The sequence below is a fragment of the Rhincodon typus genome, chromosome 3 (genome assembly GCF_021869965.1).
Source record: "Rhincodon typus isolate 14 chromosome 3, sRhiTyp1.1, whole genome shotgun sequence".
Lineage (NCBI taxonomy): Eukaryota > Metazoa > Chordata > Chondrichthyes > Orectolobiformes > Rhincodontidae > Rhincodon > Rhincodon typus.
Genome location: NC_063334.1, coordinates 121,806,785 through 121,821,903, shown reverse-complemented (window position 1 = coordinate 121,821,903; position 15,119 = coordinate 121,806,785). Strand labels below are relative to the sequence as shown.

At 41.5% G+C, this 15,119-nt stretch overlaps 1 protein-coding gene across 4 annotated transcripts in view; it reads left to right on the top strand.

Annotated features, from left to right (window-relative positions):
- The window catches only part of rnf4 (ring finger protein 4), a 56,267-nt gene that overhangs the window by 12,324 nt on the left and 28,824 nt on the right, over window positions 1-15,119 (top strand). For 3 of the 4 annotated variants that reach the window (XM_048594500.1, XM_048594513.1, XM_048594505.1), the window contains exons 2-3: window positions 11,222-11,511; window positions 14,815-14,917. In XM_048594500.1, coding sequence (XP_048450457.1) covers window positions 11,503-11,511; window positions 14,815-14,917 — 112 coding nt within the window. In that variant the 5' untranslated portion in view covers window positions 11,222-11,502. Of the gene's footprint in view, window positions 1-8,596; window positions 8,971-11,221; window positions 11,512-14,814; window positions 14,918-15,119 lie in introns of those variants that run through there. The other variant, XM_048594508.1, reaches the window with a different exon arrangement.

Sequence of the window (15,119 nt, the reverse complement as noted above, 5' to 3'; positions counted from 1 at the left end):
TTGCGCCATCAATGGCTTTTGCGCCATCAATGGCTTTTGCGCCATCATAAGATTGGTGTGATGGAGATTCATACTTTGTTGTTATTCAGAAACTTGGCTCTGTCACTGTATAGTTTTAAGTTTGATTTGTTACCCAAGGTGTCTTCTGACACAGCGACAGACAGAGGAATGTTGCTTGAGAATGATAGGGCCATCCAGAGGATTGGTGAGTGTGAGACAACCAGGTGCAGGGCTGGATGAACACAGCAGGCCAAGCAGCATCATAGGAGCAGAGAGGCTGACGTTTCGGGCCGAGACCCTTCATCAGAAAAGGGGGAGGGAAAGGGGGTTTTGAAATAAATAGGGAGAGAGTGGGAGGCGGATAGAGGAGAGGATAGGTGGAGAGGAAACCTCCATCTCCTACCGACCAACCTCATCCCGCCCCCTTGACCTGTCCGTCCTCCCTGGACTGACCTATCCCCTTCCTAACTCCCTACCTACACTCACCTTTACTGGCTCCATCCCCGCCTCTTCGACCTGTTTGTTTCCTCTCCACCTATCCTCTCCTCTATCCCTCTTCTATCCGCCTCCCACTCTCTCCCTATTTATTTCAAAACCCCCTTCCCCTCCCCCTTTTCTGATGAAGGGTCTAGGCCCGAAACGTCAGCCTCTCTGCTCCTATGATGCTGCTTGGCCTGCTGTGTTCATCCAGCCCTGCACCTTGTTGTCTCGGATTCTCCAGCATCTGCAGTTCCTACTATCTCTGATTGGTGAGTGTGCTGGTTTCTTTGAGAAAGGCAGAGGAGACATAGAGAGAGAGAAGATCTCTAAGCACAGCACTTTAGCAACCTTGACAACTGTCGTGGCCGGAGAAGATTCCTGATCAGCTTAGGTGTTTGTAGGAGAAAAGATCCATAAGTAGAAGCTTTCAGAGATGAAAACCTCATACAAAGTTATTGAATGTATGAGTTGAAGAAATAACTGTTAAGGACTAAGTGATTTGTGTTAGCAGTTTAACGGATCTCCGAGCAAAGCCATTAACTAAAGATACCATAGAGTGAATGCAAAGTTTGCCAGAAAGAAACCAAGTGCAGCCGTGCCAACTGAACAAAGAATCTTCAACTAGAAACGGTCACTGAAATTTGAGTATCTCTAAGGCCTGGTTATGCAAACAGGGGTTGAATCTTTACCTATGATATTTGTAATCACGCCATCAGAGAAGATCATAGAATCCCTACAGTGTGGAAACAGGCCCTTCGGCCCAACAAGTCCACACCGAACCTCCAAGCATCCCCATCCCCCTACAACCCACCTAATCTACACATCCCTGAACACTACAGGCAATTTAGCATGGCCAATCCACCTAACCTGCACATCTTTGGACTGTGGGAGGAAACCGGAGCTCACGGAGGAAACCCATGCAGACACAGGAAGAATGTGCAAACTCCACACAGACAGTCGCCCGAGGCTGGAATCGAACCCGGGTCCCTGGCGCTGTGAGGCAGCAGTGCTAACCACTGTGCCACCGTGCTGCCCTAAACTATCAAATAGTTCTTTTATGGTGTAAAACAGTTTGGATTTTTCGCTTTTGTGTGTAATGAACGTTGTTGTTTAGCCTAAAGTTCAATTGCAGCCTCTTGTGAATATTTTCACTGTTTATTATGGAGGTCAAATGTCAAAACTAAAACTTGGGATCGATCAAAATTGGCTTCATTCTTGGACCTGACTTGCGTAGTATTAATATCAATTTGGGTCATAACAGAATTGGAGATGTTTAATGATTGCACACCATTCAAAACGCTTCCAATTCAGAAGCAGTCTGTATTCGGATGTAAAAAGACCTGTATTTGGGCTTGGGCTGATGTGTAGCATAAACATTACTTAGCAATATTGCGCCAAGGAGCGACCACCTCCAACAATGGAATCTGATCATCTTGCCTTGATTTTCAATGGTATTACCATCACTGAATTCCCCATTGCTAACATCCTGGGGTTACTATTGAGCAAAAATTGAACTGGACAGTCACACAAAAGCCATAGCTAGGTGAGAGGCTAGACATTCTGCAGTAAGTAACTTGACTCCTGATTTCCCAGAGCCTGTCCTCCATCTACAAGCCATAAATCTACAGTGTAATATAATACAGCTGGTTCTGCTATAACGCAACGTATTACGTTATAGAACATCATGCTATAGAAGTAACAAGGCCTATGGGAAAAGCGGAGTTGGGGCAGACCACCGAAAAATATCGCTCAAAAACCTCTCAAAGGATAGCACAGTTTGAATAAATGTTTAATTCACATCTAATAATGAAATAAAAATATATTTAACACCTTGAAAAAAATGACAAGGTGATTTGATGGGAAGAGGTTGTGAGGTTGCTTTGTTGTTCATGTTGATCATGTGATACTGGCGTGGAGACTCTTTCAGTGCTAACATTGCATATGCTCAGGACAAAGCCTGCGAAATGATCATGTGATGTCGACACATACCCCACACATCCGTGGAATCGTGTTATGGCCAACACAAGTTCGCATTTTAGAAATAGAGTTCTCATATTCGTCAATCATGTTATAGCCAATTTGTGTTACCAGAACATGCATTATAGCAGAACCGACTGTACTGTCCACTTGCCTGGATGACTGCAGCTCCAACAGTACCCAAAAAGCTTGACACCTTCCAACATAAAGCAGCTGGCTTTGTCACATAAGCCTGTCACACATCCACAACCATATATTCCACTCACCAATGCTCAATAGCAGCAGTGTGTCATCTGCAAGATGCACTGCAGAAATTCACCAAGGCTCCTTAGGCACCATCTGTCAAATTCTCATATCCATCTTGGTGCAAGGGATAAGGGCAGCAGATCAACAGGAACACCAGTGACTACAAGTTCCCTTCCGAGCCACATGTCAACCTGACTTGGAAATATTTTGCTGTTCCTCCACTGAATCAAAATATTGTACCTACATCAAGTGGCTTCGAGGGGTTGAAGAAGGCACTGCACTGCCATCTTCTCAACAACAGTTAGTGAAACAGTCACCTGAGGCTGCAGAGTTTCTTCGACAACACACAAAAGTTAATTGTACAAAAGGAAGAAGTGAATGAAAGGCAAACCATCTGGAGTTGTTTGGAATACCATTGGAATGATTACAAAACCCCACAGAAAAATAAATTTTCAACTTGTTTCCCAGAAGAATCTCTTAGAGACTGAAACCCAGAGAAATTACCCCTTTCACTTTTAAGTTTTATGTAACTGTTTCTACCCAGTTTCTTTCCTGTTAACTGTGAAGTCGTCACTTGAATACTCAAACTGTGAGCTTAGACTCTCTCAGGTCATAGTAACTTTTAAGATTCTTAACTAAACACTCATAGTCTGGAAGTTGCACAAAGTAAACTTTGCTCCTGACATAAATTATTCTTTGAACTGCTCTGAAAATGTCATTTCTTGGACAGAAACTGTATATTCTTCTAACCTCATTCAGGTCTCCTCAGTTTTAGGCAACTCTGTTAATTCTTAGGTATTGTAAGCTAAAATTAGTCTCTGAACGTTTCTCAGCCAAAAGCAAACTAATGGCCTTCAATGTTTGCCCTACTTGTCATAACCACCAAGGTACAAACAATTTTCCATTAACACTCTGGTCTGACAGTGGATTAGATCACTAGATTCTGGAAGGATTGTCTAGCTTACTGAATTTTTTTTTTGAAAAACTAAAGTAACCAGTATCCATATGCCACTATTTTGAAGTCCAAATCCTGAAAATTATCTATGTATAAGACTTTCTTATTCAAAGTTTTGGCAAAGATCTGTAGCTTGGGTTGTGGGTGAGGTTGTTGACTTGCTCGCTGAGCTGGCTTGTTCTCGTTGAATCATTTCATCACCATGCTAGGTGACATAATCAGTGGAGTCTCCGAAGAAGTGATGATGTTCTACTCCGCTTGGAATTTATACTGTTTGGTTAGTTATGGTGAGTAGTGTCACTTCCGGTTTTGATGTCAGTTCCGATATGTTCTTGACATAGGGCAGTGTGGATAGTGTGTTAGGGTGTACCGTGTCCTCCTGTCGTTGTCTGTTAGGGCACAATACGCCCTTACACACTGGCCACACTGCCCTACGTCAAGAACATCTTGGAACTGACCGCAAGCCTTCTAAGACCACTAGGAGTCATGGTAGCCCACTAGCCCACAAGCCCACAACCACTCTGTGACAAACACTCATAAGGATTAAAGACCCCATTCCCACAACATGCAGAACTGACATAGTTTACAAACTACCATGCAACGACTGCCATAAACATTACATCAGACAGAGAGGAAGGAAAACGGCACAAAGTGCTCTCTTTTTAATATCGGTACGCTCAGACAATGAAGGCCATCAGTTCAACTGGGACAGGGTAACTGTAGTAGCCCAAGCCAAACATAGACAAGCACGGGAATTCCTAGAGGCATGGTTCTCCACCCATAATGCAATCAACAAACACATTCAATTGGATCCCTTATACAAACCCATACAGGTCAAAACCGAAAATGACACTACTCACCATAGCGGACCAAACAGTATAAATTCCAAGCGGAGTAGAACAACATCACTAAGATAGTGACGAAATGTCTGAAACAGAACAAGCCAGCTTGGCGAGCAAGTCAACTACCTCACTCTTATTGTCCCAAGATATTTAAAGGAATATTCAGAATATAAAGAATGACTAAAAGATTAACAAGGAGGTAAAAGAATACCTGAGAAAGTTAGCTACAAATGTTAAAACATATCATAGGAGTCCTCATAGATATTTTAAATACAGTGAAAATTGGGAATTAACAATGGAAAATAGAGATGGCCAACAAATTAAACATTTTGCATCAGTCTTCACTATTGTAGAAACAAGTAATATCCCAGAAATATCAAGAAATGGAAAGTAAGGAGGAACTAAATGAAATTACAATCGCCAGGCAAATATGCTGAGAAAACTTAGTGGAGTTGCAGACTGAATGTTGCTGGGTCCTGATAGACTTCTGAGTTTCATCTTCAGATCTCAAAGCAGTATCATTGCATTGGAGGGAACGTTTTGGAAAATCAAAATCATTCTGCGATAGTCCCATTCATTCAGAAGACAGCAGGTATAAATGCTCTGTTCAAAAAGGGAGTGAATCAGAAAAGTAGAAACTGTACAAAAACCAAAAAAACTGCAGATGTTGTAAATCGGGAACAAAAACAAAGTTACTGGAAAAGCTCAGCAGGTCTGGCAGCATCTGTGAAGGAAAAAACAAGAGTTAACTTTTCGGGTCCAGTGACCCTTCCACAGAGGTGTACTGAGGAAAGGTCACCAGACCCGAAACGTTAACTTTGTTTTTTCCTTCACAGATGCTGCCAGACCTGCTGAGCTTTTCCAGCAACTTTGCTTTGTTGTTTGTAGGTAGAAACTGTAGGCCAGTTAGCTGAACATCTGTTAATAGGGAAAACGTTGGCTTTTATTGAAGGTGTTAAGCAAGGCACTGGTAATGAAGTGGAGTCAATATGATTTTATAAAAGAGAAATCCTCTTTAATCAATTTATTGAAAATCTTTGTCTACAGCACACTACATCTACCAGTTACCCTTTGAAGAAATAGTGTGCTTAGATTTCCACAACCATTAAATAAGTTGCCACATCAAATGCTGTTATGGAAACTAAATGTTCATGGTGTATTTTGAAACATATTGGCATATTTACAAGACTGGCAGCTAATAGGGAATACAATAGGTATAAATGGTTCATTCTCTGCTTATCAAGACATAGTGGTAGGTTTTAGGGAGGTTGAGGGCTCTGCTTTTTAAAAACGTGAGAAATAGGTGAAAGAGTAAGCAGTTCAGCCCCTCTCCTTCTCCACTATTTAATACTGATTATGGCTGATCTCATTTTGGGCCTCAATCCAGTCTCCTGCTTGCTCCCTACATTTTACTGTCTGTATGAATGATTTGGATTAAGCAGCCAAAGGTATAGTGCTAAATTTACCACATGGTGCTGTTCTCCCTGATGCAGTGTGTTTAGAACATAGACATATAACAGGATGTTGTGCCGAACTTTTACCCTAATCCTAAGGTCTATCTAACCTCCATCCCTACCTTATACTATCGTCCATATGCCTATCTAATAGCTGCTTAAATGCCCCTAATGAGGCCGACTCCACTACCCTCTCCGGCAATGCATTCCACGCCCTGACCACTGAGTAATGAACCTACCTCTGACGTCTCCCCTATATCTACCACCGCTCACTTTAAAACTATGCCCCCTCATAATGGCTATCTCCACCCTATGAAAAAGTCTCTGGCTGTCTACTCTATCTATACCTCTGATCATTTTGTACACCTCTATCAAGTCACCTCTCATCCTTCGTCATCCTACAGAGAAAAGCCCTAGCACTCTCGACCTTTCCTCGTAAGACCTTCCCTCCATTCCAGGCAACATCCTGGTAAATCTCCTCTGCACCTTTTCCAACGCTTCCACATCTTTCCTGTAATGAGGCGACCAGAACTGGACACAATACTCCACATGTGGCCGAACCAGGCTTCTGTATAGCTGGAGCATAACTTCACGGCTCTTGAACTCAATCCCTCTATTAATGAAAGCTAATACACCATACGCCTTCTTAACAACGCTATCCACCTGGGTGGCAGCTTTCAGGGAACTGTGAACATGAACCCCAAGATCCCTGTGCTCCTCCACACTGCCAAGAATCTTTCTGTTAACCCTGTATTCTGCTTTCAATTTTGTCCTTCCAAAATGAATCGCCTCTCACTTTTCAGGGTTAAACTCCATCTGCCACTTCTCAGCCCAGCTCTGCATTCTATCAATGTCCCTTTGTAACCTAGAACAGCCCTCCACACTGTCTACGACGCGACCCACCTTTTGTATCGTCCGCGAACTTACTAATCCACCCTTCCACTCCTTCATCCAAGTCATTTACAAAAATCACAAATAGAAGAGGACCCAGAACAGATCCTTGTGGTACACCACTCGTAACTGAGCACCATGTTGAATATTTTCCTTCCACCACCACCCTTTGTCTTCTAAGGGTCAGCCAATTCTGAATCGAATCTGCCACATTTCCCCCTATTCCCATGCCTCCTTACCTTCTGCATGAGCCTACCATGGGGAAACTTATCAAGCGGCTTACTTAAATCCATGTATACCACATTCACTGCTCTACCTTCGTCCACGTGTTTTGTCACCTCTTCAAAGAATTCAATAAGGTTTGTGAGGCATGGTCTACCCCTCACAAATCCATGCTGACTATCACGAATCAAACTGTGCCTTTCCAAGTGATCATAAATCCTATCTCTCAGAGCCCTTTCCAATACTTTGCCCACCACTGAAGTAAGACTAACTGGTCTGTAATTTCCGGGGTTATCCTTATTCCCTTTTTTGAACACGGGAATGACATTTGCCTCCTTCCAATCTTCCGGCACTATACCCGTGGACAGTGAGGACGAAAGGATCATCGCCAAAGGCCCTGCGATCTCTTCCCTCACTTCCCATAGAATCCTTGCGTAAATCCCATCAGGCCCGGGGGACTTATGTATCTTCAACTTCCTCAAAATTCCTAGCACGTTTTCCTTACTAACGGCAATCTCCTGTAGCTTACCAGCCTGTTTCACTCTGTCCTCCTCTACAACTAGGTCCCTCTCAGTTGTGAATACCAAAGAAAAGTACTCATTAAGGACTTCTCCTCTGTGTTTATGAGGATCCTATCTGAAAATGTGGTATTTTGCAACAGGAGCTTTGTTATATCAAGAGAACTGTAATGTTAAATTACAAAATCCAGTAAGATATCTCATATGAGTGCTTTTTACATGCAAGCTTTCTGACTTTGGAGAGCTTGGAAGTGAATGAAGCATTTAGACTGGAAGATATATTGCCATGAATGTTTGCTTTATCTGGCTCTGCCTCTTCAGACAGTTGCCCTGGTTCACTAGGTTGTAGGGATGACTGGGCAACAAAGGTGACCCAAGAGACACATTATGACATAATGATGGGTATTAAAAATGGGTGAAGATGAAGCAGTGGTCAACTGTTTTAAGTACCAAGGTATTCCATTGTATTAATATAAATTATCCCTGCAAGTCTCCAAATACTTAATTTTCTTTGGTAGCCCATTTTCCCTTTAATGTTTTGAGCTCATAAAGGCCATGGTCATGAACTTTCAGTGGCTGAGAGGCCACATCACTTGTTCCAAGCTGCTTTTAAGTGCAAATCTCGTGCCAGCTCACTTCTAGGTGATTTTACCTGGTACTTTCTATCTTCCTCGTGAATTCTCCAAAGATAGAGACCATGTGTAGAGGAGTCGCTCAGCCTGACTCCCGCTGTAGCTGTTTGTAATTTTGAGTATCAACATTAGGGGCTGATTCTTAATTTCCCAAAACTGTGTACTGGAGTTCTGTTGGATGTCAAAACGTTTAAAAAAACTCAAGCAGGAATCAAAGCCACCTCAAACCTGCCTGTTCTCGTTCGATTGCCCAATGCTGCTAAGTCTGTTGCCAGGAAGCAGGTTGGTAATTTGAATATTATAATAATTAAGGCTGTATGTCTTCATTTTAACAATCATTAATATTTAACCACTGCCCTCAGGAAGTCTGGCAGGTTAAAGGAGGCAAGGGAGCTGACTCCATGAGTTAAGTGCTCATTTGACCATCATTGTGACCAGAATTACCTCCTGCCCAACCCAACCTACTCTGCTGCAAATTCTTTCACTTCCGCAGAATACCGACTTACTCTCTTACGCTTCAGCCCTGTGAAATCGGCTTCTTTTCCAAAAGTCTCCACGCTGTCTGTAGGCGGACACCAAGGAGTCCCAACAGTTCAATTTGACAAGGCATTCTGGAATCTCATTTTCAAATCCCTGACCTCACAACAGCCTTTCAGCAACGCCGGCTCATGTGCCATTAGACTTCGAAAAATTTCAATTGTCTGCTCATGGCAGATATAAAAGGATCCCATGGCATTATTCAAGGAAGAACAGGTGAGTTCTGACGATTTGCCCAATAAACCATTTCGGTTCTTAGCCTTTTATAAATTGAGGTATTGAGTTCAAAAATGGGAAGCTACATTGAACCTTTTGTGAAGCTTTGCTGAAGCCATAACTAGTGCATTTTATTCAAGTCACCACACCTTAAGATGTAAGGACATTGGAAGGGTGCAGAAGAATTTTACCAGGACGATTCTGTGAATGCAGTAAGATTGGTTGTTGTCTTTTGAGCAAGAGAAGTTGAAGAGAGGGATGTACAAGATTGATGGCTTTAGATGAGATAGACTAATAAGACTAGTTGTTAGCTGATAGTACAGGGACTGGGGGAGCATAGATTTAAAATATTAGATAGGAAATACAGGGTGGAAGTAAGGATTTTTTTTTCCACTCTACATAATAATCCAGTAATACTGTGGAAATTACTACCCAAAAAGATGGTGGAAGCAGAAACTCAAAGAAACTGGATGGGCATTCGAAGGAAACCAGCATGCAGCATTGTGGAGATGGAGGGGTGGAATAGGGCCGACTGGGATTCTCTCTAAACAGCCACTCAGACGTCATGAGTCAACTGGCATCTCTTTTGTGTTGTATAGACTCTGCTACTTGTACCTCAATTGGCATCTGGTGCTTTATCTCTTATGGTAGAACCTTGTTGTACACAAACAATTAAACTTCCACAAGTGCTTGAACTGTAGATTGCTTTAGGATGTATGTGAAAGGCACCTCTACGTTTCGTTTTATTTATGCGGATGAATTCAACAAGTTAGCTGATGTTACTTTCCAGCCTGTTCTAATCATGAAAATGTGCTGGTGCACAATTTCAATTTTGTCAGAGCATCCTACTGGCAATCATTGTAAATACAGGCATGTTTTTCTTGGCTATTTTTAGAAGCGAAGTGACCTAGCTTCGACAAAATTGTCAAGATGTGGAGGTGCTAGTGTTAGACTGGGGTGGACAACGTCAGAAGTCAACGACATACTGGTTATAGTCCAAAAGGTTTACTTGAAATCACAAGCTTTCTGAGCACTCCGAAAGGTGAAGTCTTGTGATTTCAATTCTAAATCTGTTGGACTATAATCTGGTGTTGTGTGATTTATGACCTTCGAGAGATTTGTGAAGCACCTGTTTAAAAAATGTACATTTGACCTCACAATATGCTAGGAAACTGGAGAAGGACCAAAGATGGGTAAGTGGAGTTGAGATACAGATCAGCATGAACAAATTAAATGATGGAACAGGTTTGAGGGACTGACTCCTTCTAATTCCTAAGATCTACATCTTCAGTCAGGTTCTTTTTAATTGGAGGTGTACTATTGTGCTGAGCATAGCACTGAAAACTACCAATGGAATTTTTACATTTTACGAGTTGTGTGGGGAGTTGTGTGAAATGCAAATATGAAGTCCATGTTTTTCGGAGTATTATTTTTCCCCATTGTTTTGAGGGGCCAAGTGTTTGTCACGCCATTGTTCACACTGTGATCCTGGTTGGTTCATGGTCGTGCAAGGGGTTATCTTCAATAATATCATGCAGCCACTCAATTTCATTTTTTTGTTTATATATTTTACATTCTGTCCTTGTTTTTGAGTCACAATTTGTCGTTCTTTATGCAACAGCTGATGAAATCCTGAACTCATGCCAACAGAACAACTGGCTGGCAAGTTCAGAAATGTTCTAACTTAGTACACTGAACATTACAGCAACAAAGTGATAATTTTTTCATGCTTCCGTTTGTCAGGGACTGTGCTATATCATCTGTAGGAAGGATATATTATTTTTGGAGGGAGTGCAATGTTTATGATATAGCATCTAATCTGGTGTTATGGATTATTAGCTCTGTCAGTCTCCTAAATTGGAAGATTTTGAATTCAGATCCCACTCTAAGATTGTGCGTGCATAATCTAACACTACAATGAAATACTAAGTTGTAGGTGCGGTCTTTGAGATACAGCATTCAGCAGAACCCTTACCTGCCCTCTCCGGTAAGCGCAAAGATCCCATGTTGTAAGTTCAAAGGAGCACAGAGGAGTACATCTCATGCCTTGGCAAATACTTTTTGCTCAACCAGCATCACTAAAACAAATTTTCTGGGAATTTTATCCCATGACTGTTTATGGAATGTTGTATGTGAATTGGTTACTGGGTTTCCATGCAGCAACAAAGACTGGCTTTTAAAATATTTCATTGGCATCAAAGCACATCAGGCACTGTATGAATGAATGTTTTATTTTCCTTTTTTAATACAGATTATCCCCATGTCATGTTCTGTTGGAATGCAAACTGATAGATTCTCTCTTCTGAAGCATCGTCCGCTTTATCAAAGATTCTGAATCTCATTTGACAGCGCAAAGGACATTTTAATACTAACTATAAATTAAGGGAGCCAGATCTACAAAATCTACAGACAGAAGACATGTGGCCAATCAGAAGTTAAGCGTTGGTTTGGAAGAGACCCCTTGAAAGCCCTGATGAAAAGCTTTTGAATATTCTCAACTCTTGTCATAATTTCAAATAATTTCAGAACGCAATGAGCACAGTAAGTACAAATATTCTCTCATTTAACAGTCACTATCCTAGCTTTACCACGTACTGCTCTACAGCTGAACCCACATTTGAGGTTTTTTGGTAATCGGTAAGTGTTCCGTTATGCTTTTCTATTCACCAAAATTCACCACTCAAAGATCGACCTGAGACCCATTTGATGGGATGTGAGTTTATATTATCATTTGTCCCTTCATGTATGTCAAATTGTGTACTGGCACCATAATAGTATAATGATGCAAAGATGCTTTCCTTAAGTGAGGAATCTGAAGATTAAAGGGAGCAATGTGAAAAATAAAAGAAAAGACGCTGACCCTTGAATGAAGCTCAGGAAGTGAGACTGAAGCAGGCAGTCTAGAAAAACCTTCAGGCTAATACAATGATGTTTGAAAATATTTTATTTTTTTTTAATATTTTTATTAAAAATATTTGAAAAAACTGTGACAAATGGACTTCTACCTAGGCAATTACATTGGAATGAAAACAGATAAAATGGCTACTTTCTAAGCAGTGGAAGGCCAGGAACAGTGGAGGTTCCAAGAACACTGATGTACTGGTTTTACAGATTATTAGCCTTTTGACTTGATTTATAATTTGCTACACCTGTCCATCTCTTTTTAGAGAATGCTAACCTTTATGTCTAGCAAGAGAATATAATGAATTAAAAGTTGTGTTTTCCTTGTGCATATTCCTGGTGAGAGCGCATCTGGAGTGCTGTGGAGTTCTGGGCCCTGCAGTCATAGTAGAATCCTTACAGTGCAAACAGCGGCCATTTGGCTCATCGCGTCTGCAATGACCCTCCAAAGAGCACTCATCCAGACCCAGACCCAGACCCAGCCCCAGCCCCCTATCCTATGCCTGTAACCCTGCATTTAGGTTCATCTATCTTGCCTACACATCCCTAAACAGTGCAGGTCAAGTTAGCATGGCCAATCCACCTAACCTAGACAGCGGGAGGAAACTGGAAATCCACGCAGGCACGAGGAGAACATGCAAACTCCACACAGACAGTCACCCAATGCTGGAATAGAACCCAGGTCCCTGGTGCTGTGAGGTAGCAGTGCTAACTACTGACCCACCATGCCGCACTGTAGGAAGGATATATTATTTTTGGAGGGAGTGCAATGTTTATTAAACGGATTGATGGACTTTAAGGGTTAAATTAGAACAAGAGTTCAACAAACAGGGTTGTATTCCCTGGAATTTAAGGTAAAAGAGTGATTGACTTTACATTTTTGAGATATGTAATAGACAGAAGATGGTTGGGGGTATTTCTGTCAGTTGAGTGTTGTGTGAGGGCCATGATCAAAAAATTAGTGACACATGTTAGAAGGAAATAAGGAATCATTTGTACAAAGGGTGGGAGAGGTTTGGAACACTTCCAACACCCAGACAGAAATTGATGAATTGTTGGCTTAAGATCTTTGTTAGCTGAAGGTATCAGGAATATGGGCAGGCAGGCATTTGGAGTTAGGTCACACGATGGAGGGCTGAATAGCCTACTTCTTGTCCTAATACTTAAAGGGCTTCTTGCTCCCCTGTCTAAACTTCAGTGTGAGTGAGTACAGACTTCACAAATTTTTCTTGTTGCAGAAAGGGTTTTGACCATCAAACGGACCAGTATAACCGGCCAGTGTTGGAGATTTTCTTTCATTCTTTGCTATTTTCTGGGATTTGGGTATTGTAGACTGGACTGGCATTTGTTCATTGTCCTTAAACTGAGTGGTTTGCTTAGCCTTTGCACAGAGCAAGGAAGAGTCAACCACATTCCTGTAGGTTTATATGTAATCCAGATAGTTTAGAAGGCAGATTTGCTTCTCTAAATTACTTTAGTGAATCAGGTTGACAGCTGTAAAGAGTCCATGATAATTTCACAGTCACCGTCACTGAGACTAGCTTTATATTCTAGTTTATCAACGGACAGATTCAAATCCTACCATGGTAGCTGGTGGAATTTAATCTGCCCATGAAACATTAATGTTGACCTTGAGATGATTGATTCAGTGACATAATCACTCTGCCCCTTTTTCCATCTGAGTGGTGGGGAGATTGTTGCAGAGATAGTAGAACACCAGTCCAGCTAAACTGCTCACCACTCTGAGTGGGAAGGAAACAACCTTCATAGCAGTTCTTCATGTAAGAAACTGTTTAAGTAGTTTGTAGTGAGTAAGCCTGGTATGTTGTATTGAACTTGGATCTGGAGATCTTAGATGGAAGACTATTCATTTTGACTGCTCTTAATCAACCTGTCTAGTCTGAAATTTAAACACATCTTGCTAGTTAACTGTTGGGCATAATTAACTAATGCATTCTTGGTGGAAACTCCTACCAAGCAGTGTTCATTTGCCAACCAATCAACCCCCTGCTTGTCATACAGTTAAAAAATGTTTTTACTCCTTACCATGGAATGCTTGCAAATTATCCTGATGAAAATATTTTTGCTTTCAGCACCACATCAGTTCTTTACTTGCAAAGAGATCTGATACTAAGTTAAACTAATAGCAATCCACCTCTCTAGCATACCTGCTTGTTGACTGAAAACATCAACCACCAACCTAGTAACTTACCCAAGTGAAGGTAAAATGTAATTAAAGTATGCATTGACCTTAGAGTGTGACTGGGCAATGGAATAAAACAAGGGAAGCATTGAATGGCAGACTGGTTAAGCAGGTATTCTGTGTGTCCCTTCACTGTAGTAAAGGCACAAACTCCTAACAATACTTGAAAATTTAATGGCAAAAGCGTGTGAGAATTTGAAACAATTCTAATCACAAAGAGGACTATACTGGGAACACGAATGTGACTAAAGAATGGCAAGACCCTGGACCTGATGGTTTGCATTCTATGATCTAGAAGGATATAATTGGAGAGAGAGAGGCATTTCTGTGATCTTCCAAAATTCCCTCTTCTGGAAAGGTCCTGGCAGATAATGAAATCACTAATGTCGTGCCATTATTTAAGGAAGAAGTAAGATTACTAGAGCTTTTGTTGTCTCGCTCCACTTTACAGAACTTGCATATGAAGGATTTCCTCCTCTCACTTGGAGTTGATTTTTCACCCTCTGATCTGATCCCTTTTCAAATCAACCAAAACCGTACTTGAGCAAGGTCCCTCCATAATCATGCCCTTACTGAACTGTGGTAATTGCATACTTCTATTTGAGTAAAGATACAGACAGTCCAATATACCAGAGAAACTGCTTTTTCTTGAATAATTGCAAGCAGCTTAAAGGAGATTTAAGCAACAGATTCATGCATTTGTCACAGTCAGCAAAATATAGATTGTTTTATATTTTCAGACACAAAGGAAGCGTCGGATGATGCCTCAGCAATCCAGAAGGGCACGCCGCCAACGCAGATCACTAGAACCAGCTGAACCGGAGGCTGAAATTGTAGAGACTGGTAAGGAGCAAGCTTTGTTTACACCAAGTCTTGTGGATGGAACTGAACCAAACCAATGGAAAATTCTCACTGTGGGTGTGTTTGGCAATAAAACATGACCATGGGTGGTCAGTTTGCTTCAACACTGAGTATACTAGGCCACCTTCAACCAGACCTCCTCTCTCCTCCTGGGTTTGTTCTTAACTGTGTGAAGCAGGGTTTG